At 38.3% G+C, this 27,762-nt stretch overlaps 1 protein-coding gene across 6 annotated transcripts; it reads right to left on the bottom strand.

The window, feature by feature from the left end:
- Positions 1–1,623: 1,623 nt before the first annotated feature.
- On the bottom strand, positions 1,624–27,378 carry msi1b (musashi RNA binding protein 1b). Of its 6 annotated transcripts, XM_030144092.1 has the most exons (15): positions 27,171–27,376; positions 26,845–26,885; positions 26,213–26,294; positions 25,989–26,073; positions 19,277–19,318; positions 17,852–17,944; positions 14,258–14,306; positions 13,674–13,756; positions 12,779–12,896; positions 10,821–10,901; positions 8,107–8,163; positions 7,688–7,750; positions 6,479–6,633; positions 3,344–3,389; positions 1,624–3,247 (listed from the first exon to the last, which is right to left on the bottom strand). In XM_030144092.1, exons 1-14 carry the CDS (start codon positions 27,227–27,229, stop codon positions 3,348–3,350), a joined length of 1,050 nt encoding a protein of 349 aa, XP_029999952.1. In that variant the 5' UTR covers positions 27,230–27,376; the 3' UTR covers positions 1,624–3,247; positions 3,344–3,347. The 6 variants fall into 6 exon arrangements, with proteins under 6 accessions (XP_029999952.1, XP_029999954.1, XP_029999951.1 ...); XM_030144094.1 differs by lacking the exon at positions 8,107–8,163 and having other exon boundaries at positions 27,171–27,377; XM_030144091.1 differs by lacking the exons at positions 1,624–3,247; positions 3,344–3,389 and having other exon boundaries at positions 6,410–6,633; positions 27,171–27,378.
- Positions 27,379–27,762: the final 384 nt, after the last annotated feature.

Consider the following 27,762-nt stretch of genomic DNA (forward strand, 5'->3'; position numbering starts at 1 on the left):
CTAACAACTAACACAAGTCTAGCCACCCAAAGACCACAGTGAGCCTTAAAACTCTGCTGGGATATTCTGCAAACCATTGTTTTAGCTTGTTACTGGTTAAATCCAGGTCAATAATCCTCTCTTTAGGCTTTTCTACTTTGTTGAAATTCCTTTTTTTCTGTGCTGTGACACACAAATGTCAGACATGTTGCGACACCTACAATGAATGTTCGAAAAAAACAAACTGTTCCTGCTGACATGGAAAATATCTGATACGTGGTTGATACAATGGTTTGGCTAATTTTAAATGTATTTTTCAAACTGAAATGTGGTTTTCACTTCATTACATTCAGATTGAGATGATATGGTACTAACAAAACGTACAACGATCATCTATGACCATATACACTATTGATTCTAAAGTTGGAGTCAAATATTTCTACCTCTCCTCATGAAATTATTTTAACCATGTGATTTATTCTTGATAGACAAAGTGTAACTAGGATTCCTGATCAAAGGTGATTACTGATGTGTATTAATTGGAATAAAAAGGGAATGTGTCTGAAAACAAAATCATTTCAACTTCATGATCTTGATTATTGTTTTGTTTTTGTTTTTTCGCTTTAACAATAACTTCCATGTTCTCCTTTTCAAACAGTGGGATCATTTGTTGTAAATGAACTGTTGAAAATAAAAAGCTGATGTTCTGGTATTAACCCATAAAGACCCAGTGTTACTTTTGCAGCAGTTCCAAATATTTTTTCTCCATATTTAACTTTTGTGATTTATCAGAATTTATTATGACATAATCCTCTGTATTTTGCATTTTCTCAGTAATCATGTATTTACCTATATTTAATTTACTGATCATGTAAATGTTCGTAAAAGCTCAGATTAAAGTTGAGGGTTATTACATCAAAAACAGAGAAAATTGAAGAAAAAGTGACTTTTTCAATAAAATATATCATTAACTAAACATAAAATAAGTGTCTCCATCCACTGTCATTGATCCAACTCCATTGATTTTTCTGGTGAATCAATGTTGTAGAAGATGACTGTGTTTCCACATTCACTACGGAGCCTCTGAACGTCCAAATGGGTCATATCTGATGACCATGAAAAGGGGACAAACTGTGTTTTACACCAATTATTTACATGTATTAATAGGTTTAGTTGTTCAGACGTTATTAAACATTTTAGATCAGTAGATGGTTTTGGTCATCGGTGGCTGTTTTGGTTCTTTATGGGTTAAGTTAGAATGAAGTTAAAAATGTAACAGAGCTGGATAATTGATATGGCTGAAGGGAGTAAAATATAAGAGTGTTGCTTCTGAAATGTATTAATTTACACATTATTTATAATATTTTGCGTAATGTGACTCTTTTCAGTGAAGTGCTGTAACTCCTTCTGTTTCATTACTTTTCAAGTAATAGAGTTATAATTATTTCATAACTAAATTATGTTACATGAAGTTAGTACTCAGTGCTGGTTAAAATAGTTTTAATGCTGTAGTTAAGTATAGGTTGTATAGTTTGATGTAAGTATAGTTTTGAATACTGGAGTTGTAGTTTACGCAAGTTTTTTAAAAAAAATTTTTCTACTTTCACCTAAAGTAAAATATCTCAGCTCTTCAGGACACATAAGTGGAATGTTTTAAAATAATTTATTAGGAATTTTAAAAAGTTTTTTTTTTTTCAAATGAATAAACATGACAGGAAAAAAGAAAATCAGAAAAGGTTACAGTGTTGACAAGATTGTTATTTTCAGTGAAAACAGCTTTAAAGTATGAACTACCGTGGCAGCTCGCAGCAGAGTGAGCTGGTGTATCAAAATGTAAAACCCGGTATTTCTTTGCTGGAGAGGTGCTTTGTTCTTAAGCTAACATTCAAAAGAAAAAATATTTAATGTGATCGGCCAGTGCAACATCCTAGTAGCTCTGAACGTAATTGTTTTGGTCTAAAAATAGCTGTCACATTGCTACAGTCAGTGACCTCCAGTGGATATGCAGTGATGGATTGTGGGGGTTGACAGGTAAACACGAGTTAATAAGACTGCCTCCTCTATTCCATTTGGAAAAGCCACCTTTCTAAAAGGTTCAACCATCCACACTTTGACATAGATGTTAATGTAATCATTAAAAAAATCAGATTAAAATTTCACATTTGCAGCTGAGGTACCATCCCCAAAAACAGCACATGGCACATTGGAAACCAATGTGTAAAAACCATATGAACACACACACCAACACCCAAACATTAACCTGCAGACGAATCAGCCATGACAGCGGTAACCGTGCACGGCTGCTCCTGCAAAGTAGTCCTTCATTTTCCTCCACACATAATCGACACATATTAAGCATCACAGTTAAAACAACATGACAAAGTAAGAAAACAGCATGTTTTTTCCTCTCCGATTCAGGAGCTTTTTTCCACATTTCCCCAAAGTTAAAGTGTTGTTCAGACGTTGCCTCGCTCCTGCTGAAACTATGATACGAAACAGTCAAGGTTTCCAACACTTAAGCGTTTGATGAAAGAAACAATCGCACCGTTTCTCCAAAGCCTCCCGACCCCCAGACACAAAAATGTGTTAACCCCTCCCACCCAGAAACCAGTCGTATTTACAATATTTTACAAAATTGTACAGCTCACATAGGCCTATATGTAACTGTAACTAGTGACCTTTGTCATCTGACCATTATTAGTGTAACAAGTTTTGTTAAAAACCTACCAAGATATACACTTTGTGACACATTTTCAAGAAATAGTATTAATCACAAATGTTTTGTTAAAATTCAGTATGAACTAGTGACAAATATACAGTTTTCCAATACATATTACAGCTCCTGACCTTCAAACAGGTTTCATCTGGAGACTTTTCTCCTCTTTCTCAGAGATCAGGGTCAGAGGTCAAACAACCCGATAAAACACAGCCAAAACAGATAAAGAAATAACGTAGCCATCACATAAAACAGCAAGTTGAAACAAAAACGACAGAAACAAAACCCTAAAAATACAGCATCTGTATGTGTTGCTATTACATGTAACTTTTTCAAAGGTGTCGCTCCTTTTCTTTTTTCTTTTCTTCTGAGGAGGTGGAGTTTAGTGAGGTGTCAGTAGGCTCGGCTGGGTCCACGCTGACGCTAGGGTGGAGGGTGAAGGTTCAGCTGCCCGGGCCGGAGGGGGTGGGGTTGGGGGGACTGGATAGAGACAGGCTAGATCAGCTCCAAAGCAGCGTCAACTCCTTCCAGCTCTCAGTCTACAGCTCTGCACTGTCAAAAAGAAGAAGCACCAACATCACTCAAAAACTAATGTGGGAATATGCTGCAGACATAAAAACATGTTTATTAACAAACAGAGGGACTCACACTCTCAGTGATAGCCGTTAGTGAAGGCCGTGGCGATCAACGGGCCCTGTGGAGACAAGAATCAGACATGTTTACAACTGCATGTATAAGTTCTCAAACACTAAATGCAATAATGAAAGTCAATAAATAAGGTCAGTCACAACCATTTATCTGATATGGGGAGGGTCAGATGAGGGGATTGGCTGTGAAATACTGAAAAGTGCTGAAAATTAGTCCAAAAAGTCAAAACAAGTTGTGAGGTGATTGGTATCTTACCCCATTAAGACCCAAAATCATCTACTAATCAAAAATGTTTAATAAGATCTGGACCACTAAACCTATTAATACATGTAAATAATTGGTGTAAAATGCAGTTTTTCATCTTTTCATGGTCATCAGATATGACCCATTTGGATGTTCAGAGGCTCTGTAGTGAATGTGGAAACACAGTCATCTTCTACAACATTGATTCAATGACCAATGAGTCAGATCAATGACAGTGGATGGACACACTTGTTTTTACATTCAGTTATTGATATCTTTGCTGAAAAAGTCACTTTTTCTTCAGTTTTGTCTGTTTTTGCTATAAAATTTCTCAACCTTAAACTGAGCTGAATGAATATCCACATGATCAGTAAATTAAATATAACACCTGACTTTCAAAAATGCAAAATACAGAGGATAATATTATAATTAATGGTGATAAATCACTTAAGAAAGGTTAAATATAGACAAAAATTAATTTGGGAAGTGCCACAAAAGTAGCCCGGGTCTGTATAGGTTAATATCTATGTGTGGATGTGAAACAGGAGTGGTTCAGGGACATCAGTTCTGAGAAACACAAGACACTTATGAGGCTCTGAGAGTTTGACTAAGAAAGGTCTGCCTAAAAATCAATATTTGATTAAACATGCACTGTGTTTACAGATGAAACTTCATGAAACTGAAGCGCTGAAGTGTTCAGTGACAAACAGTCCACTTCTTTGCCTGTGTTGTGTCACTGTGATTTTTTCACGTTACTTTAGAAATGATAGAAGTGATAAAAGGCTGAGGTTTGGGAGAATCTGGCTGAAGAATAAATGGATAGAACACCTCTGATCAGAGGCATGAATATTGATTTTTTTATATAAATTTCATGATGTGGAGTCATATCAAAACAATGCTAAAAGTATAACTCATCATAGTGTGAAGGCTCAAGATTTTCACACAGGAAGTGGAGAGTTGAGTTGTTTTCACCTATAAAATGCAGATTTTTACATATTTGTTGCGTTTTAGGCGCACTATCACCTGCATTGATAGATTTCTTTACAATTGGGTTTTATGATTCTGGTTACAGCTCCAAAACCATGTTTTAGTGTTTATTATTACTATTACTCGGTATTATTTTCATATTGCCAGGCTAAACCAGCACGGTTATTATAGTTAAAAAACGCTAAGACTAAAACTGAAGCCAGTGGTGAAAAGAAACTAAATAAATAAAAAATGGTCTAAAAAATATGCATATGAACTGAAACACAACAGACTTGCAGTGAACTGCAGCTGAAGAGTTCCATTTTACTTCAATATTAAGGGTTTAAGTTATACAAGAATAAAATGTCTTTGCACAGTGTCGAATGTTCAATAAGCAGTGGTTTTACAAAACCACCTTTTTCTGCTTCTAGAAATCAGGATTTTCTTAATAGTATCTGAAAAAGTAACCCTGTAACTAAATAAAACACCCAAATAATTTAAAAAAAAAAAAAAAGAAATGAATTATTTGCTTGTAAAACTAAACTAAAATCAAAACCAAACTGAAAGACTTGATAAAATGAAGAAAAGTAAATGCAAATATCAAAACATTATTAACTCTACTAATCAGTGAAATCGACAGCTGCAGCGTTTTTCTGGAATAAACAGCTGAAACTAAGCCTTAATGACACATTAAGCAAACTTCTGATTAGAGGCAGTTTTAGAGTTACAGTTACATAAGGATTATTCTGCTCTGTTTTTACACCAAACTGTGATTGTGGGAGAAATGTAGCTGTTAAAAAGCAGGTAAACAGATGGAAACTGATTTTTCTCATAGTTAATTGCACTGCTGTATTTTTCCTTCTTGGTACATTTAATATCATCCACAACCTCTAAAGCTGGTGGTTTGATGTTTGGTTCTCTTTAATTTGCTGAAGAGTCCTAAGAACACTGAATCCATAGTACTATATTTATTAAGACTTTATTATTGTCATATTGTTATTACTCCAGCTGCAGCTAAAGATTATCTTCATTGTCAGTAATTTTCTCAATTACCTGATTAGCTGTTTGGTCTAGAAAATTGTGACTTAAAATCAAACCAAATAATTGTACCAACTAATTAACTCCTGTTTTAGTTTCAATATAATTTTTCCCTTTTTTCATTTCTTTGATGATATATATCATTAATGTGGTGCTTTACTGCTGTTTTAAATGTTTTCTACTTTTTTTTTTTAAATATCTGTGTAATGCACATTGGTTTTACCACTGGGTATGGAACTGCATAACACATAAAGACTCAGTGCTGCTTTTGTGGCAGTTCTCAAATTAATTTTCTCTCTATTTAACCTTTCTTACGCGATTTACCACCAGTTATTATAATATTATCCTCTGTATTTGCATTTTTCAGTGGAAATCATGTATTTTCCTATATTTAATGTCCTACATTTAATGTAGATGTTCATGAAAACCCCGAGTAAATTCAAAGGTTATTATATCAAAACAGATAAAACTGAAGAAAAAGTCAGATTTTCAGCAAAGATATCAATAACTGAGTGTAAAAACAAGTGTCTCCATCCACTGTCATCGATCCAACACCATGGGTTTTACTGGTAAATCAATGTTGTAGAAGATGATGGTGTTTCCACGGTAACTACAGCGCCTCTGAACGTCCAAATGGGTCATATCGATGACCATGAAAAGATGACAAACTGTATTTTACACCAATTATTTACATGTATTGATAGGATTAATGGATCAACAGGTATTAGACACTTTAAATCAGTAGATGATTTTGGTCACCAGTTGATGTTTGAATCTGTATGGGTTAATAGATAAAACTGACAGCCCATGTAATATGCTTGGAATTTATATTAGTTATGTCAAAAGGCCTAACACTGCACTAAAGCTCAGCAGAGATGGCGTCCTTACCCCCAGACTGTGGCTGAAGCCGGTGCTCGGGGCGGGACTGGCGGCGCTGAGGTAACTGCTCACAGCCGAGTCCTGACTGGCCGTCCCGTACAGATCTGCCATCGGCCCCGGGCTGCTCGTACCTAAGAACCCAGCGGAGCGAGACGGGGTTGAACCTAAAAGTAAAAAACAACAACGTTAGACGGTTACTGTATTACCATCCTCAAAGACTTAAATGAAACCACTTTGAGCTGCTAACACTTTAAATCATACATTATGGACACGGTTATTTGTATTAAAACAGAATATTTTCACTTCTGCAAAGCTGTTGCGTATCACTTGTTTTAAAATTAGTTTGAACTAATTTAGTTTAGTTTTATGTCTTCAAGTTTTTGTTTATTTTAGTCTTTTTCTCACTATGGAGAATTAAAAGTAATTTCAAAAGGGACTCCATAAACCATCACCATAAAAAATACAAGGCTTACGTAGAATAATGAACTGCATACACTGGAAAAGGTTAAAACTATAAATATTTTCTCAATAGTTTTTAATTAGTTCTGCAAAATACATGATACAGTTTCAGTTCTTATCGTTATTTTGGAGTCTCATTTTTCATTTTCAGCTAAGAAAAATGTCATATCTATATGTTTCACACCTATTGTTCATTATTTTGTTCATAACTGGTCATAACTTGATACTACAGTGTAAATACGGAAAAATATTTAACATTTTGATTTATATTTACATGTTTTTTGCATTTAATCAGGACTTTTAGTAGTTTTTTGACATATACAAAGTTATCTCTCTCGTTCTACCAGAAATATAAGAGAAGAAGAAGAAGCTGTTAGTATGACAAACACAGACCCACAATGTGCTTTGGGAAAAATATTTTTATACATCTGTTTTTATGATCCTTAAACACTTTAAATTTCCATTCTGAGATAAAAACTTGTATTGGCTACAGAATGCTTTTTGTTTTTCTGCTGCCATGTTTGTCTTCATCCTGTAAACTCCTCATGTGACCTAAAGTTAACCCTACGTGGGTCAAACATGAGCAGAAAAGTGGATGTGGTGTTTACATGGTGTTTATTTTCCTACTGATTAGATTACCACCCCTCTCATTCTGCTCTGATTGAGGCTGTCACATGGCACATTTTCATTCCGATTGGTTTGATTCTATGATTATTAGAGGAGGATCAGGGTCTATGTAAACACAGTCAGGGTTCATACCTCTAACTACTGCTGCTGCCGCTGCTGCCGCCGCCATTGGTCCATAAGCTGTGAGAGGAATGGCTAAAGAGACAAACACGAGAGGATTCAGGTTAGAAATGTATGTCCGTAAGCAGAAAACACGCAGCACTAAAAGTCTGTCTCCAGGGGGTTCATAAACCTTCACAAAATTTCAGCCAAGTCTGGAGGAAACAGCTTAAAAAGTGGGAGAAATCTGAAGGTTGATGAAGTCACCGGAGAAAAACCTTTAGAGAAAACCTTGGTCATTACTGTCAGCAATCCTGCCTACAGCTGGAAACCGAGGAGGACTGACAAACACAAACATGCAAACCAAGTCATCAGTGATCATGGTGATGAGGCTAACGTGTAGCAGACTGATGAGATGCTGCTTGTAAAGTCCAGAGGAGGGACTGACTGACCTGTGAGCTCAGGGGGGTGGGGTGAAGTCAGAAGGGGAGTCCTCTCTAAGTGGAACTCTAAAACAGAAACATCAGAGTGCTGTTGAGACACACACTACCACCTCCACAGAGGAAAACACTCACACACATGCAGGGAGGATACGGAGGAGTGTTACGGCCACGCTGACCACAAAAACAATTGGAGAGTTCCAGAACAAAACTGTAATATTACAAGAATATCTCCCAAAGCTGTAATATATCAAGAAAAAGTCATAATATTACAGAGATCAAGTGTAACAGTGCAAGAAAAATGTCAGAATATTTCAAGAAACACCTAATAATATTGTAACATTTACTCAAAAAAGTGGCTATAATTTATTTATAGTCACTTTTTTTTTATAATATTAGGAGCTAAAAAGTCATAATATTACAGAGGTCAAGTATAATACTGCAAGAAAAAGGTTAAACATTTCAAGAAAAAACGTAATTAACATATTTCATGAACAAAAAGTCCAAATATCATACCTCTGAACTCATAGCTCTAGAAAAAAAAATCATCACATCTCAAGAATGAAGTCATATTTTGAGGAAAAAAAGTTTAAATATAACATGAATAAACATGTCATTTTTCAAGAAAAGAATAGTACTATTTCAAGAAATAAAGCCATAATTTTTCAGGGGAAAAAAGTAAAGTTTTGGGGAAAAAACCTAAATATCAGACCTTTGCACTCATCTCAGAAACAAGCAATAATATTACAAGAATACAGTCATATTTTGAGGAAAAATGTTCATGCATAATATGAACAAAGTTTGAATATTTCAAGAAAGAAATAGTACCTTTACAAGAAAAAAGTAATTTCATATTATGGAAAAAAAGGCTAAACATTACACCTTTATACTCATAACATTAGAAAAAAAAATAAAATTACAAGAATGAAGTCATGTTTTGAGGGGAAAAATATAATGCAACTTTTTTCATAGAGTATTTCAAGAAAAAAAGCTGTATTGTTTTGACTTGAAAAAAAAAGTATTAACATTTTTAAGGAAAAAAAAAAAAAAATCATAACATTATGAGACTTTTTTTTAAAAGAAAAAATAGGTAATATTACAAGAAAAAGGCTAAATTATGAGGAAAAAAGCTGAAACTTATGACACTGATCCAAACGCAGCAGCTGTTGTTTGTTTTGGACAAATACACTTTTGTTTCCTGAGCCAATTAAAACATTTCATGGAGTTAACATTAAAGTGTGTACTTTTTTTCTCAAAACATTATGACTTTACTCTATGGCTCATTTCGTCCTCAAGTGGCCTTAATACTCCTTCGTAGGAAATACCTGAGATTTAAGGACAGGATGTGTGGATGACACATTTTGGGACAGATAGAGTTTGTGTGTTTAGAAGATACCTAGTGTACATTATGTGCAACAAACAACACAGCAAATGTTACATGTCATGTCATACAGATAAAATAGAATGACTTTGATCCATTAGATTTCAGGTAATTATAAAAGTAGGCAACTTAACCATCTTTAGTGAGTAAATGTCTGCATTCAGAACATGCTGCCACACACACATCGTTCACAAACTAAGCAGATGCATTTCCACTCCCTGATATTTACAAGCAGCCATTTACACTCAGTGTTTCATGTGTTTCTCTGGAAACATGTTTGTATTTGTGACAGTGTGTCTGCTGTCAGTTCAACACACAACTGCAACATCTATTTGCTCTATTTGACATTTAACTTGATTTAACTTTACACCAAGTACAAGGATGGTTTTAAACTCTGTTAAACACTGTATTACAAACAAGTTCCCTCTCCACTTCAGTCACTAACACAACTGTGCTTTAGGGCTGTGCGATATATGACGATATGTACTGTGTGATGAGATTTTTAAAAAAAAAACATCTGTTATGCTCTGACATTTGTTTTCTTGTGTCACAAATCACAGCCTCTACAGCAATATCTTTTCCTATTTTGACAACATTTTCATTCTTCCCCAATTGTTGCATGACAGCAACGCAGACAAATGTCTAGTAGAGTGGGTGTGAGAAATGAGAGAAGGACAACAAAACAAGGATGCAAAAGACCAGAAAAGACCAGAAAACACTGTGATTTATGCAGCAGAAAATGTTAGACACTATGAAGAGTCACATTGTGAGCCGACAACACCTGAAAAATCTTGCTATTTACCTGTTTCTCGTTATATGTTACAACTGAAAATTTGCATAGAAGCTCTAAATAAAAGGAGAAATATAATCAAACGTGAATAAGTCAATGTTATTAGTTGAGTACATAATTTAAATGTAGAAAAATGTTGTCATACAAAATGTGCAGTATCACATGTATCATAATCTGGATGTGAAATGAGATGTGAATCATCATATCACACAGCCCTACTGCACAATACTTAAAATGAACTGTTGTGGTAAAAGTGAACACTTGCACCTGCTGAATTCATATTTTGACCTCTGCCAGGAGGTATTGTGATCACTTTGCTTTGTGTGTGTGCGTGTGCATATGTGTTTGTTTGTCAGCAAGATAACTCAAAAAATTATGAACGGGTTTTCATGAAATTTTCAGGAAATGTTGATACTGGCACAAGGAAGAAATGATTAAATTTTGGTGGTGATCAGGGTGGGGTGGGGGGCAGATCTGTCTTGACGGAGGTCGGTGCTCTCAGAGTGCTTTTCTTGTTTCTATATTTATTTGGAGTAGAAAGAGTGATGTGATTACCAGGGAACTGGTAGGTGTATCCAGGTGTGATGCCGGCGTAGCTCCGACTGGTGTATGTGGCCGTCTGGAAGCCTGGATAACCTGCAGAGACACAGTCAGAATCAGCATCTGAATCATCACTAACGGTGAGTACAGCAGTGTGTGTGTGTGTGTGTGTGTGTGTGTGTGTGTGTGCGTGTGTGTGTGTGTGTGTGTGTGCGTGCGGCTGTGGTTTCGGCTGAACAGAGCCGCCCCCTAACTGCAAAGTGTGGTGCAGTCTGACATGCAGGTGTGTGATATTGTACACCTGTGGTCTGGATCTCTTCACAATGACAACACTGAACTGCTAAGCTGCTTTTGTCTTCTGTTTCACTCTCAGCCGTGCACATTTCACAGAGATTTTCTTTGTTTACAGCCTGACGTCAGGAGAAGTGACACTCGGAGGGATTACAATCATGAGAATTGGCAAATAGCAAAGCAAGTAAACAATAATTTTTTTTTCACTTCGGTGATAAATCGTTTTATCTGCTCTGTCTGTTTCAAGCACTGAAATACACCTTTTTACAAATACATAGCACATTATAAATATACATGGTGTATACATGTCTTTCCCAAACTGTGGGTCAGGTTTGGACCCACAGAGCTGTTTTTATTGGGCCACTGATTACAACACAGTAATATGATATGTGAATTCATTAAAACAAAAGAAGAGTGTAGCGTTGGAAGAGTTAATAAATCAACATGAAAATAATACCAAAAAACACCACTTTCAGACAGTGTGTTGTCAGTAGAAAAATCTGTTGGTCTTGTATCTTTGCAAAATCAACATTTATACCGTTTCATATATTGGTGACTGTGTTTCTGCCTTTTTAACATTACTCGCCCAGGTTAAAGTGATTACTGACGTCATCTTTCTATCTGTGATCGATGCTCAAACATTCCAGCAAAATGCATTTAATCAGTGTTCTGATCATGGAAGAGTCAGTACAGACGTAGACATTAAAGTGATTCATCAATTATCTGTAAATTTACATCTAGGGAAGACATCAAATAGATTTTTTTGGTTTTCCAGCTTAAAACATTTGGGTGTCCCTGATGTTTAATATATATTCATCCTTTTCCAAATCATCTGTAATGAGCACAGACCTTTAGATGAGTAGGACACATCTAGAAATGAACAATATTCAAATATTCAGTGATCGTGAAAATTCAAATCCTGTTTTAACAATTTTTAATGAATTCACTGAATGTTTTTTGCACAAAAACAAAATCAGAATTAAATTATTGTTGAACACAGACTATTTGAGGAGGTTTTCTGTGGCATGACAGGAGGGAATGCTACAGTTTTGGCAGCAAAAAATGTAATGGGTTCGCTGTGTAATGGAAATAAACTATATGATTCTATTTCTCTGGAAAAATTCACACATAAATACGAAAGAGCTTTTAGGCACCCAAGTATAAACATCACCAGTACACTGAAAAATCATGTTTTTCGTCTTCACACTAAGTGCAGGCTTAAATTTGCATCATTTTCAGTACAACCTCAAACCACAGCTGCTTAGAGTTCATACCAAGGTGCAGTTCTCACACTGAACAGTAGATGACAGCATTAGTGTGTTGTGTGTTTTCACTGAGTACTCCAATAGTACAAGTATGAAATACCAGAGCACATATCAAAATAATAGTGGAATATATTCTAGTCATTAGTTTGTGGCATATCAGATGTTGAGAAGTAAACACACTGTTAAAGACACAGTCACAAGTGTTAGATTTAGTTCCTGATTACTGCAGCTCTTGGTAATTAATGAGTGGAGTGGAGAAAGTAGAATAGATCAGTGCAGTTATGGTCAGCTGTCCCCCCATGAGGCCGTACATGACCTTTACAGCAGCTGGGGCATTAGTGCAGGAATGGTTATTATCAGGTTCAGGTGAGGGAAATGGCAGCCACACGCTTCCTGTCTAGATCGATATTAACTTACCTAGCATACCAATGCCCAGCATGAAGGCGTCCATTCCATAGGGCATCACCCGAGAGCGCCCCCTGGCTGAGCCGGTGGGGGACATCACCTCCTTAGGCTGAGCCTTCTTACACTCCACCTGTTTCCAGATAAAAACAAACACGTAGAAGGTCTTGTTTTAAAATGATGGGGTTGAGAATAAGAATGTTTTTAGTGATGCACAGATTGTGACATCTGCTTTGCTCTTACTTAATCCACTTGTGCCTAGGAAAATTAATAATTGAACTCTTTTAAGTCTTTAAGCCCAAACCATCAAATCATCTAAATTTATGAAACAGCCTTTAAAATGCACAAGATAAACATCAGCCACAATCATCAGTGAATGTCATCTTATTTACCAATAGCTAACGGCAGCCAAAAAAATGACTATGTTACCGATAGCAATGTTTAGACTACACATTGACTGATTAATCAGTGCCGATAGGACAAAAGGATCTGCATCAGCAGAATGTGGCTAAGATAGTGGCTGATGGTTAAAACAAAACTGACTTTGAAGGAAAATAGTGTTAAAAAAATATTGCTTCAACTGACATTTCTTTTGGTTTAACATTTAGTTATAGATTAATTCATTAATCGCTTTGATTTTGATGTTCAGTGATCCAAATGTATTTACTCATTTTGGCTTTTATTAGTTTGTCTTAAATCTTCAGTTTAACACTTTTCCAGTTTCTAATAAAAGCTCCATAAGTTCTGATCATGTTTAATTGTATTTTGGAGAGGGCGACTGTAGGTGATATGGCTGATCATCTTTGTCCTGTCTCTTTACTATATCTGGAAAATCTACTATTAACTACTTAATTAGGACACTATATCAGTGCATCTCTAGTTTTTTGTTTTTATTTATTTATATTCTCACCATTTTGTTGTTGATCTCATGGAAGTGGATCTCGCAGACTTTTTCCACCACATCCTCGTTCTCGAACGTCACAAAGCCAAACCCTGGCGAGGACAGGGCAAGTTCATGAGTGGTTAACTTCACACTGTCCGACGGACTTAGACAGTAGGCCTTTCTGTGTAGCAGTCCAGCTAATAGTCTCCAGTAATCAGTACTGTAATAGCCGCTTAACACATTTGCCCCCCTTCCCCCCTCCAATGCTGCTATTCTGCACTCATCCTTTTCTTCCCTCCCTTCCTGGCCAGAAGGCCGGGGCAAAGCTGGTAGGCTGTCATAATCGATCAGTCCCAGGGTGGGGAGGAGGTGCTTAAGGAGGCTTTATCCTGATCCCGATTAACGGACTGGCTAATTAGACTAGCCCCGTTCTTCTCTTCCAGCTCAGCCCACAGGAAGGAGCCCCGTGGGGTGGGAGGGAAGGGGGTGGAGAGGGATCAATAGATGCCCGGGAAGGACTAGAGAAAGGGTAGTAAACTGAGAAAAGAAATGGCGAGGAAAGGCAGAAATGTGGAGGACAAACGGGCACATAGAGGGTCAGCATGCCTCACCTCTGTGTCTGTTGGTGGTCTTGTCAAACATGAGCATGGCATCGTCAACCTGGGGGAGACAAACAACACAGCTTTAGGCGGCGATCTCTCTCTTGCCACGCGGCATATTGCCTGACCTCAACCCTTCTCAAGTTCTGCAGGGAGGCTCAGCAACAGATGGACAGAAGGGGGGGAGGAGGGAGGGAGGTTGAGTGGAGCAGAGACGAGCGACAGGTCTCAAAAAATAAGAGGCAGAGGGGGTAAAAAGACAGGCAAATGTGAGGAAATACTGTACGACAAGCCCCAGCAGTGTACAGTCCACATAATGGGTGGTATGGAAAGTTGGAAGTTGTGTTTGCTGCTAAACTGCCCGGTCACAATCCTTCTCACAGAGAGCACATAATCTGCCCCCTTTCTCCCCTCCAAAGTTTGACATTCCCATGGCAACACTACAAAAAGTCCCTCTAAAAGAACTCAAGCCAACATCAAATATGGTTTATGAATAGTGGGAGAGTGCCAGTGAGACAAAGAGGGCTGCAAAGAGAGAAACAGACGGGGAAAAGAAAGTAGCCGGTCACAAGCAGAAAGGTGAATCCTGTGGGCAGGTGGAGACTCGATGAGAGGAGAGAGCTGATAGCGAGAGGAATAGCGACAGGTGGAGATATGGTGAAAGAGAGCACAGAGAGTCCTGTAAGAGAGAGAAAGAGCAGGACAGAAAAAAAGATTGGGTCAAAGTGGAAAGGGAGGAGAAAGAAGAGACAAAGGGAGAGGGAGAACAAAGAGGCCTGGAGGCTTTGTTTGTTGGCACAGTCAGCCATAATTCCTCCTCCTCTTCTCCGTTTGACCTCTCCCTCTGGCACGGCCTCCCTTTATAGAGCAAAGACACAGGTGTCTATTCTATACACAAAAAACACACCCAGAGTTTCTTATGTCAAAGTTGACCTACTCTTTCTCTCGCTCTCTGCTTTTTTCTCCCCTTCTCTCTTGTCACAAACTGACATGTTTATACTCTGGTCGGTGTGCAGAGGTCCAAATAAACATTTGGTAAATTAATCTGTCCTCTTGGTCTATAATAAGTTTACTGGCAGCCGCAGTGGATATGGTCCACTGAATAATTTGTCATGGTCTCACACTTGTGCTCAGAGCTAGGACACAGTGTGAGTTTGGGTGTGTGTGTGTGGACCCCCAAGGGCAGTTTGCCTACAGAAAGGTCAAAGGTGAGGGAGGAGTGACAGCGTGAAAGGGGACCTGTTGGTCTGATGCCTCTCAAGTCACTCGCTCCCTCCACTCTGACATTTGCTCATCGCTTGCCACATGTTCAACTCAGTATCTCTGTAAAAAAACACACCTTTTGTATCCAGAGGTAAATCCTTCAAGTACACAGACTTAACACATTTTAAATAATTGATCGTAACAAGAGCAGGGGTCAATACCACAACACCCCAAAGCTCACATGGGTCCTGCAGATGTTCAAGATTTGAGCAGACACTAGAAACCAGGCTTAAAGATCCCACCAGTAATACTAGAAGACATCAAAAGAATACTCTAGAATAATAAAGAATGCATGTGTAAGGTTTTTCCCCAAAAAGCATTCAATGGTCTTGTCAAAAGAAGTTAAACTGACATCTTCTCCATCCTCACTGAAAAAGACAAATATGATTAAATCTAAAGTTTATTTGCTGGACGTTTCCTGCTTCCCTAAAAGTTCACATTTAATCTTTCTGCCCCATTAGCTGCAGGTTTTGACAGAACACTTGTAAAAAATGCAAACTGAATCAAGATGCATAAAAGATCAAAACTTTTGTGATAGAACAAATCCTGGTGGTAGCTTTGTCTCTTACAGTCAAATCTTTGGTAAATGCACAGAAACTTTCTCCTTTCAACAGATGAACTTGAGAAAGCCCTCAAGGTGTCAAACTTTGTACAGTTAAAGTCAAACATTACAGTTAACGAACATTGAAAAAGACTTGTTTCTGAGTTGAGGGGGACTATGACAAGACAAACCTACATGTCAGCTGAAACTGCACACTATCACCTTAGAGGATGCAGTCAAAACATCAAAACAAAGCTCACCATCCACATTAAATGCACACAAACATAGTTAATTGCACATCATTGCTCAGTATTTCAAAGAGTGAGCATTTTAATGGCATACTGCTGGACAATATTCCCCCTTATCCTTTTTTCCACCTCTCATCTTCCCTGTTATCCCCTGCCCATCCCTCTCTGCACTCCTTTGTCCTCACCAGGACGGGACACAAAAGGTCCAGTGAGGCATTCTAATCAGGAACTTCCATGGATGGCTGGAGCCCACATTTCACCATCCATCCCTCGATATCTCTCTTGGCAAAATTCATCTAGATGTTATGATTGAGAAGGGAGCACAGAGAAACTCAAGACCAAACCTTTAGCACTGAAAATAAAGTGTCATGCGGATGGAAACGCAACACTTGAAACAGTGTCTTCACATGTCTGACTTCCAGAAGTTTCAAGGACAGGAAGTCCAGTCCACCTGATGAACAACTGTTGCATATCTGTTTTGGATGATTTTGATTTAGGAGATCAAGCAAAAGGCACAAAAATCTGAAGTAATCACACATAAAAAAAAAGAAAAAAAAATTGGTTTCCCAGAGCTGATATTCGAAGACACATTTAAAAGTGTGATCAGTCCAGAAACTTTCAGTATGCAGATAAATAACCCATGAACAAACTAACAAAATATTTGTCTTGCTTTGTACGGAGGCATAATAGACCTCGTAAAACCTCCCCCCACACCCCATCTTTGCCCCAGTTCCCTCTCTTACGCCTCCACAAACCTCTCTCAATCAGGCCCTCCCTCCCTTGTTGGTGCTTTTGTGGACCCATCATCCATTCTTCGCCTCACGCTTTTCAAAGTCTGCAGAACATACAAACTTTGACGAACTTCATGCATCGATTTTTTCAAAAACACATGCAGAACCTGGTCTCTGATGTGACAGACATAACAAAGATGGAATTCACTTTTTGAGAATTAGTTGTATTTATTATTTCTAAACCCCTGAACTGACCCCCCACTCAATGCACACACAGACACATGCAAACACCCCCGAACACCACCTCATCCCTCCTCCTTCAGAACAAAACCCCCTTACCCACAGAATTACTGGGGACAATGGGCAAGCCAGGTCACCACGGTAACGGGCCAGGAGGGGGTTGTGGGTAGGAGCAGCTGTTACATCAGATTAATTCAGATTCTGATAATCCCTCCTCCTTCCTCAACCATCACCACACACTCACTACAAAACTTTTCTCCCCCCTCTCCACTCCCTCTCCCAGTCCCCTAAACTTCGCCTGCTGCTCCGGCTCTGCACCTCCTGGAGCCTCTCGGCCTCGTTAGTTTTCCCTTCCTACCCTCTTCAAGCCTTTTCTCTCCCTCCTTTCTCGCCCTCCTCCTCCTCGTAGTAACTCCTTCACTTCCAAGCGGTCGCTGAACTCTGAGTGAAGTTTTTCTTAGAGAATTTGTGGTAAATCAGACCCGAGTTTGAGCTGTTGATTTGTTTCTGTGCTGATGATACTGATACAAACTGATTTAAACTGATTTATACGAGTTACAACTGAAAACCTGTCTTCACTTACCTTCCCAAACTGGTCAAAGTACTGCTTGACGTCTTCAATAGTTGTGTTCACAGACAATCCTCCCACAAAGATCTTCTTGGTTCGAGTCACTAACTATAAGAGAAAAGATCTTCATGAACCACATCAGTTAAATCACACATTCATTTGGCAGCAATGACTTTTACATGTGTAGTTCTTTGCATAAGGATAGTGTGACAAAATAATGGAACTAAATATTGATTAGTTTTTATTTTTTTACAAAGCTTAAAGTACTTTAACATTAATCTCTTGCTTCAACTTCAAAAAGTTTTGCTCCACTTATTTCCACTTTTCCTTAAATATATATTGCAGAGTAGTAGCATTGTTATTATTCTGCTATATAAATGTCACTTATGTGACAAACAGCAGGGTGTTGCTCTCCTGAGTAGACATTGTACCAGAATAATAAATTACATACATTTATGCAGGTGAGTCAACTCTAATGTCAGGCATTTGAACAATAACTATAGCTTTTATCAAATATTAAAAATGATTAATTCTTTGTATGTTTTTTAATATCTAGACTAAATCTGTGTTTGTTGTCCTGTAAATTGTAAAAGGTTTTTTTTCCTGCTTCTAAACCTTATTGAGATGAAAAACGGCAGACAACGTTAAAGTTTACATGGAAAAACACTTTTTTTCTCATATTTCTGAGAGTTAGTGAAGGCAACCGAAGTGATGACATCATTAAACAAATACTCAAAACGGCACGTATTTATTTGGTGGTGGGTTTTTTTTTATTTAACATTAAACTTTTCTAGATGTTGTGCAACTGAAACACATGCAAGTATTGATGGAAATATTTTTTTTCCACAAACCTAGTCCTAGTTGCAGCTTACATCCAACATCTTTACATGTTTTGGTCTCCTGCATCACATCTACGAGGTAAATGTAATCCAAACCGGGCAAAAACACTCAGCATGGAACTTTACATTCAATGCTGGCTCTCAGAAAAATCATCAAAAATCTTATTCCAGTAAAACCAAAACATACAGGCAGCTCAGTTATGATTAGTATCATGTATATGGTGCACCTTAACATACAAAAGGCCACAAAAGCTGATGCATCAACCTGAGGCAGTAGGTTTTATGTTTTTGTCGTGAATACAGTAATTCTTTTTGCTGTTTGTCTATTTCATGCCTCTTGTTATTAATGAAAGAGACAAAACCGCACCAATGTGGACACAGTGTTCCTGAAATACGATACAGACATTTAGGTGGGTTTAACAATAATGTGTGTCTCTAAACTTGTGAAAGTTTTTGTTAACATACGATCCCATAGCAGGTCTGTGATGTCAGCGCAGCTCATGTTCATCAGATTACGAGGCATTAGCCCAGATAAGAGACTGAAACGCTCCACACACTCTAACAAACAATGCAACTAATATGAGAAGACGGCTTGACTCACCTTGGGCTGAGCTCGGCGAGGGAATGCAACCTTTGGGTCAATCTACAAGGAGGAAATACAGAGAAAGAGACAAGTCTGGTCAGTGATGGCCATGATATACTGGAGATAAAGCTGCAACCTGTCACTCTCTAACAACTCATCAATAAATCAATATCTATGCAATATCTATGCCTCGATCTTAAGCAGAATTTATTCACCAGCCCTAAATCTAAACACTTAAAAGCTTGTGATATTTCAGGCTTGCTTTACTAGAAAACAGACACTAGGCAAAAAGGTGAAAATAAATCATGATAAAGTTGACATTAGATCTACAGTGCATTCTCAAATTAACACACATTGTTAGAGCCATTCATACAAAAGGCAAATGATTGTATTTTTCTGCAGCGCATTTGACTTAAGAGTAATGTGCTAAATCTAGTTTCATTTTAGGAGACTTGATTGTAACTGATTACAACCACAGGCCTGATTTCAGAGCCTTTAACTTTTAGAAAATGCCGTTCACGCGACTACGGCAGAACACTTTGTTAGTGCTAGGTGTAAAGTTGTTTTTTTTTTTTCAGAAAAAACTGCAGAACATGTTTGAAACCAAGAGCACAGGGTATTAAAGCATGTCTCAGTAACACAAGATAACAATCAAATGATTGTTTCTCAGTAATTCCTATGATTTATGTGTATTTTTATGCCTCATGCTGATTGAGTCCGTCTTATTTTTTTTCCAATAGCCATGGTTACTTAAAATACAGTCTCCAATGATGCAGTAATGCATGAACCCACAGGAGAATAAGCTATGAACTCCTGTTATGCATAATCACGGCTGTGTTTCAACCCTGCATACTTTTTCAGTCTGCAGCACTGACGGTTAAAAGCTGTTATTTAGTAAAAGTGGAACTAAACGCCTGCGCAGTTTTAGAATTGTGAATTCTGATCACAATGGAAATACTAAAGGATACAGTATTTCAAATTTAAGACATATAAAATGTGAGAAAATACCCCAAATTTTACTGTTATTCCATTTGCAATTCTACTAAATCTTAAATAATTCATAATGCAGGCTTGTTGTCTTAAAATGTTTCAATGAAGCATTTATTTAAGACATAAATTAGAAAAAGTAGAATTAATCCAAAATGTGAGAAGAGTGACTTCTTTTGTCAAATAAACAAGCATTTTGTGAAATTGCTTATGTTTTTTTTAAGTTCTCGTGTCACTATCAAAATGTATGTGACAGTAACGCTCACTCTTTTAGAGAGTGAAAGTAAAAAACCCTCATCTTTACAATGAGTTGGGCAACAGTGGTTGTTATTCTTTAGCTAAAATTTTACAATACTAAGACTTAGAAGAAATAGCATGGAAATTAATCACAAATTTGATAATGAATTGAAGATGACAGTTTTAAAATGTGCTTAACTAATTTTCCTCACACTACAGAACTGAATAGTAATGAGTATGTAATTCTGTAAAAATTAGAAATTCTTGCAAATCTGTTACATTAAATTATTTAACCAAGAAATCCATTAGTCAGTGTTTTTTCCTAATTCAATCAACTCAATGAATCAACTATTTAAGACACAAATTAGGATAGAATTCATATAAATTGTGAGAAACTGGCTTCTGTAGTCAAATAAAGAAGCATTTAAAGAAAAAAAAAAAAAAAAAGGATGTGTTTTTAAAACGAATAAAGTAGAATTCTAGTTTCAGTACCAAAATGTGTAAGAATGACAGTGATTAAATGTGAAATATTTTCTTTAAATACCTCATCCTTACATTAAGTTCGGCTTCAATTGTTGGTACTCTTTATCTAGATATAATACTAAGATTTACAAGAATTAGCATGGACATGAGTCATAATTTTTCACATTAAAAAAAACTATATGATGAAAACTTTAAAATGTGCTTGACTAATTTGCCTGATATCCCAAAATGTAATAGTTTCAAAATATTCTTGCAAATCTGTCATCTGATATTGAAGTAATTAAGCAATCAATTAGCCATACTCCTTCTTCATTGAGTCAATGAATCAACTATTTAAGACACAAATTAGGATAAAAGTCTGTTTAATGAACTAAATTTAGGTGACAATCTGTATTGCGTGAATCCCACCGTTGTCAGTGTGTACGTTTGTTTATATTTATGTTGCAGCACACGAACGGTGTGCATGCATGCGGTCTTCACACATGTAAAACGTACAAGTATTTGTGTTTGTGTGTGCAGCTGTGGTCAGGTGGAATGCCTGGGAATGTCCAGTGAACCCCAGCCTCTCTCGTCACTACCGTGTGACATGTGATCTCCTGGAATCTCACACAGGCACTACAATCACAAACACACCTCACCTCCGCGAAAGACAGCCAAAGGGAGAGGACAAGTGGGAGAGAGGGGGGAGACAGACTGGGGGAGAGGAGGACGGGACACAGCTGTCAATCACACACACTGACAGCAGATCATTTTGTTTGTTTGTGTTTGTTTGTTTTTGCCTCCCTCAGCTTTTGACGGAAGTGAGGACGTCATCGAGTACCACAGCGTTTTTCCACTTTTCCACTTCCCATACCTGTGATCTGGATCGTCCTCTGCCCTGCGGTTTCTCACATTTACACCCAGAGAGAACTTTCTTCACTTTTTAGAAGTTAAATTTTAATACTGCAACTACAAAACACTACAAAAATTGGCCAAACCCGCTGAATGTCACCAAGGTTAAAGATTGGAGAGAGAACCACACCATGCCATGAGGATGCAATCATAGACAGGCTGTAAAATTGGAATTTGAGACCTCTATATTAGTCTATACTGATCTAATAGAGCTAGAGAACAACTAGACTACTCCACACTGTACTGCTGTTACACTAACAGATGGTGAGACAGTACAGCGCTAAGATTAGTCCGTAACCATGACAGGGTAGAGTTGAACTACAGTAGAGAGCTAGAGCCTCTATGGTAAACCGCATGCGTTTACCAGAGTAGGGTAACAGTGTTGTTTCTACTTGAATAAGAGTTTACATCACCGCAGGTTGTCTTTATTTTGTTGTTCTAAAGAGTAGCAGAGTGAGAAGACTAGGCTAGACTGGAGGATCAGATGCAGAGTCTACTGTTTAGTTTCTATGGTGGCTAGACTACTCTGATAGTCACCTCCGGTCACCAACCCTCCTGATGTCCAACACTCCTGTGCACATTCAAAAACAAACAGACACACACACAAACAAACAAAATCAACACAGGGCAGCACACATCACATCCATGGAGAGGAAATTGTGGACATTAAACAGATGAAGTGAATGTAATAATAAAAAAATAAAATAAAAAATGCTTGTCGGTAGAAACAAAGTGAGAGTAAATTGAAAATAATGCAGATTGCACAAGCAGATGTTTATACTTTATTTACTGTCTTTATGAAAACCTTTATATTAAGCTACAAGTATTCACCCTTCACTAGTCACTTATATCATAAATATTAGCAGCATATTGGCTCTTTATTGGTCCTTATAAAGCACTTATTAATTCCTCGTTCTGCACGACTACAGCTTGAATAATTCAGTTCCAATTCACAGGATCCCAATTTGACTCCGTTTCTGAATCATTTCAATATCATTTCAGGCAATAATTTTAAGCTACAATACCAAGTAGCTTGGATATGGAAGATATTCTCAGAGAAATAAAGCTGTAAACCACACCGGTAACATTCTAATCTGGTGCATTATTAAAAATATGTACACCACAAATTGACCCTTCAGAAGTTACATTAATGTACTTTTTATTTAAAATCACACACAATTGGTTTCTTTCATGCAGAAGTGATGAACGCTCAAGTTTTATTAATCTATGAAAAAGGCCTAAAAGCCTTGTGATGGTATTGATAAGTATTGGATCATTCAAACATAAATCTGGTTTCATACATGAGCATATTCTACAACTACAAGGCCATTAACTAACAGCTTTTCATTAATAATCTCATAATTACTGCTTAACGGTAGTACGTATGGACGTTGTTGCACGAGTTGCAAACAGTGCAAGCCTTATAAGGCGGTAGTAAAAGCCCATAGAGTAAAGCATATTAAGAGGTTACTGAGGGAAAGTGTAAGTTAATGACCTAAAGTTTGTAGAAAATAGTCATGTAGAATAAGACTTTTCATCAGCGCCTTATAATAACCAATATGCTGCTTATATATATATGCTGATAAAACAAATGAGTGAAAGTATGTAGTTTAATATAAATTATTACCATTATTTTCAACGATATAACATATAATTCCTGGTGAATATGAAGGAAAGTTGCCTAAACACTGTCCCTGAAGGCATTCTCTAATACAAAGCCATGTGAAGTTACTAAATATGTAAGAAAAGATGTTCATGGAGAGGCCTAACCACACCACATTTAAAGGTAACGGAGGAGAAGCTGAGCGTAATACCAAGAGAGGTTTATGAAATCAGGCCAATCCCCTTTGACCATCTACATCCCAGCTATGCAACAGTTGGCCGAGGGCACTGCCTGTCACTGCCTGAGCTACAGGAACATTACCACAACATGCCGACTGGGCAGCACTCAACATCTCTAAGGAACAACCCAAGCTTGTTGACTCCAATCCTATTAGTTTGGATAGCCATACTAATCAGCAATGGGCAATCACATCCCCATCCCCCTTCTTTCCATTCTGAACAGTGAGGCAATAGTTAACGGAGCTGCAAACATCCCTGATGCACCTCCACACAGTCTTAATAAAGATTCTTGTGTAACTTTGTTGTAAAGCTCTCTGCTGTGCACCTCGGAGCTAAAATTCAATGGAAACTTTGTTCCACAAAGGTGCAGTTTGCATCGGCTGTCACTGGCTTTACAGATAGCAGGAAACTGGGAGGGCACCCAGAGGGGCAGCTAACAGAGCAGCCGTTACATAAATCACAGTAAAACCTGCCGTCCTATACTGGTCAAAACCAGGCCGCATCTGTCCTTCAACACAACAAGTCGCAATAAATTCCTGTGCAGCACTGTATTTGCACTTTAGCCTCTCCGCTGTGCAAAGCTCTGTTAATTCCAGTGCCGGAGTGGTTCAGTCGGTCACAGCATGGCACATTCTTTCTGTTGCCACTGGAGAACTTTTCTCTCCCCTCTCTAACAGGATAACCTGTCTGCAAGAGAGAGCGAGGGAGGGAGGAAGGGAGGGAGGGAGGGAGGAGGGGTGAGCAGTAAAAGACCTACTCTACTCAACATCCAAACCCTGTGGCTGATCACTGAGCCCTCTACACGCCAAACACACTCTCTCTGAGGCGACCACGGCCCCTAACACGCCACCGACACACCCAGCTGCAGGCCTCAAGGGGCCCTGCCACGGCCCACGAAGCAGTTGACACATGCACAAGTTTTAAGGAAAATTAAAGTTAAAGTGGAAGGATTGTCTCTGGAGTCTAAGCATGTTGTTAATCAGAAGAATCCATGTGAGGATCATGACCCCCAGTCACTGTCGCAGTGACTATTTATGCTGCCTTGAATTCTGGTATCCAAGAAATGATTGTAAATGATGTGCATTGTTATCTTCCTTTTTCTTTTGTGACAGAGCCATTCTTCAAACTGTGGAGGGGGGAGTCACTATGGAAACAAACCCCATGGCGAGTTAGTGGCGTCCAACCATGATGGCGCTACTTGTCATAGCTGTTGTGACACTATAGCAGTAGGGCACTGGGGAACCAGACAACACAAAAAACACTGAATTCATTTTGACTTTGCTACTAAACATCTTCTACCCTTAATGTTTAATTCATAATGACTAAAATTCCTGATCTTTTGCAACTTTCTACACTTGTTTTTATCTCCTCCTCACTTTCCAGTGCTCCCCTGTCTTCAGCACTTCCACTTATATTCCAGAAAACTTAAGAAGGTGCATCGTTCATAACACAAAAGGGGAAAAAGAAGAAATAGCCTCCCCTCATTTCAATACAGTGACTAACCCGCAGCCATCACCACTCCCACTGAGGAGAGAGGCGGGGGCAGTGGTCCCTATGGCGACCAACGTGCCACATTGTTCCCAGACCGGCCCACATTCATTACTGACAAAAAGACACACACACACTCACACACACACAAAATCACACTCTGTAACACAGACGATTAATAGATTTTCAGTGACAAATCACACAGGTGGAATGAATGAGCCACGCTGAGTGACTTTATCATCACAGTTTAATTCTTCCTGAAATCAACAGGAGTTTGTTTGTTGCAGCTTTGACACTTCAATAGTTTCAGGTTGCAGATGCCTTTTCCACTCAGAAACTCTTTTTGGGGTCATTTCTATCCCTTGGGACAGAAAAGAACAGAAAGAAAGTTTTGGTTCGCTTTTCTTAGAGACCAAATCAAAGTTTGGCAGTGAAAGCAACCCTGTCCAGTTTCCTCTTGTTTCTATGGAAATTGACACTGGGTAACGTTTTCTAGCCTGTTTGACTTAACAGAGCAAAGAGAGAGGACATTATCCCATGTGTCTCCACAACCAACAACTGGTGTGTTGTGCACGGGTAGTGTAACTGGTTGTGGCGTCACACCAAAATGAAGAACCTTCACACCAGCAACAAACACATATAATAGACATGGTTTGAGGAGAGAATCAGCATAGTGGAACCTTAGTAAACATAATAAAATGTAGCAATGTTACACCTCTCTAGCGGATTATTGTAAAATCCACTAATCAAACACTGAGCAATGGGATTAGCTGGTGGTGGGAAGTAAATACAGAGAACTCACTGTTTTGGAGTCCAACTCGTGCCTGGTTTGGGCCAAAACTTTATCCACGCCAGCCTGATCAACAAAGGTGACGAATCCAAACCCTCTGCAGACACCGAGGGGAAGGTATTAATGACAGAGAAACTGATGTTGGCATGTAATGATACGTTATGAGCAGCGAGGAATAACATAGGTCAGATAAACTTTCAGCTCCTGTAGAGAACCCGGGCTCAGAGCTCCCTCACCTCGAGCGCTTAGTAACCGGATCTCGCATCACCATACACTCCTTCACCTCGCCGTACTTGCAGAAGTACTCCTTTAGCCCCTCTGGGAGACAAAACAAGGGTTAAAACAGACATGTTAATCACAAGTCAACAAGGACTGACAACTTTTTTCATTCAGGAGCAAAAAGGACTTGGGTTTTGTTTAACTTTTTCACTGTTTATTGAGATTTTTTTTTTTTTTTTCCAACACAATTAACCCAGTTTATGTAAAGCAGAACTATATAAGCTGTATTTTTTATCACCAACAAGTATTTCTATGTGTTGTAGAAGATAAAAAATACAGCTTCCTACAACATCTATAACATATAATCAAACTTAAAATGCCCAGAAGCTAAAAATCTTTCATATTCCAGCCTGAATGACCTAATGTCACCTTTTTTTTAATCAGCCTCTAACTTTATTTAAAGCAGTTAGAGTTTAGGATGCTGTTTCCACACTTAAAAATAAGCTCAAAAGGAAAGAAAGCAAACAAATATTAAGAAATCTTGTTTTTTAAATAAACTTCTAATAGTCCCTTCCAGTCAGTGGCAGGATTTTTAAAAACATAGTGGTATAGTGTCTTCTATGAGAAGCAGTGGTGGAAAAAGATTTACCTTGTGTTGTTTGCCAGCTGAGTCCACCTATGAACATTTTGCTGTGGAAAAAGAGAGAAAATATTTATATTTACATATTCATTAAAGTAGGTTTCTTTCAGTCTGATGTGTATGGGCTCATACAGAAAGGGCTAAGTTGTACTGAAGGTCTTAAAGGTGTAAAAACAGACTTGGAGAGTGTATCATCTCTGATTTTACATGAAGGCTCTCAGTGTGGAGGTGTGCGAGTCTGGCTGCGGACCAGAGCGACTGCGCGCAGAATACCGGCTCTGTTCCTGAGGTGCGTTAGGAAAGAGAGAAAAACTCAAAGTTTTTTTTTTAGTTACCAGGGGTCGTGAGGGGAGTCCGTGGTGGACAGGCTGGTCTGGCTCCCTTCCGTCTCCATTCCGTGTCCTCGGTGTGAGTGTGAGCGCTGCGTCCGGGCCGAGCCGTGCGGGAAAACAGGCGGAGAGTGAGTGAGAGGGGCTGGGCGGGTTTGGCCCGGGGTGACAGAGAGGGGAGCGGGCCAGATGCAGGCTGGGACAGACTCCACCTCCTCCTCCAGTCAGTCAGTCCCCGCTGTCTCACTCTCATCCCACCAAGGCACGAGGATCCGGCGTCAAGGTAACCGCATCCAGAGCGCAGCCTCCGGAAGACACTTTCAGAATAAAAGCCCCGGTGATGCTCCATCCAAACACACTCAGGAGTATATTTCAACATGAATATAGAGAAGTAGAAAAAAGTTTTGGACCCCCTTAAAATTTCAATCAAAATCTCAAATATTATGATGTATCTGTGTAGGTGAGTGTTTTTCAGCCTTGGGGTTGGAGTCGCCTGAAATTTCTAGTAATTGATAAAAATAAAAACTTACTAATAAAAAATATGGTGAGTTGACAGAGACAATCACAATACATAAAAGATATGACAAACTGTGAGTCT

The sequence above is a fragment of the Sphaeramia orbicularis genome, chromosome 9, assembly GCF_902148855.1.
Source record: "Sphaeramia orbicularis chromosome 9, fSphaOr1.1, whole genome shotgun sequence".
Classification (NCBI taxonomy): Eukaryota; Metazoa; Chordata; class Actinopteri; order Kurtiformes; family Apogonidae; genus Sphaeramia; species Sphaeramia orbicularis.

What these genes read in the sequence shown, in the direction of transcription:
- msi1b (XM_030144091.1), bottom strand. Translation starts at nt 27,229, where the DNA reads ATGGAGACGGAAGGGAGCCAGACCAGCCTGTCCACCACGGACTCCCCT. An exon ending in CCGGTTACTAAGCGCTCGAG is followed by an intron (nt 26,074 to 26,212) that starts GTGAGGGAGCTC and finishes CGGTGTCTGCAG; the next exon opens with AGGGTTTGGATTCGTCACCT. An exon ending in CCACCCCCCTGAGCTCACAG is followed by an intron (nt 7,751 to 8,106) that starts GTCAGTCAGTCC and finishes TTGTCTCTTTAG; the next exon opens with CCATTCCTCTCACAGCTTAT.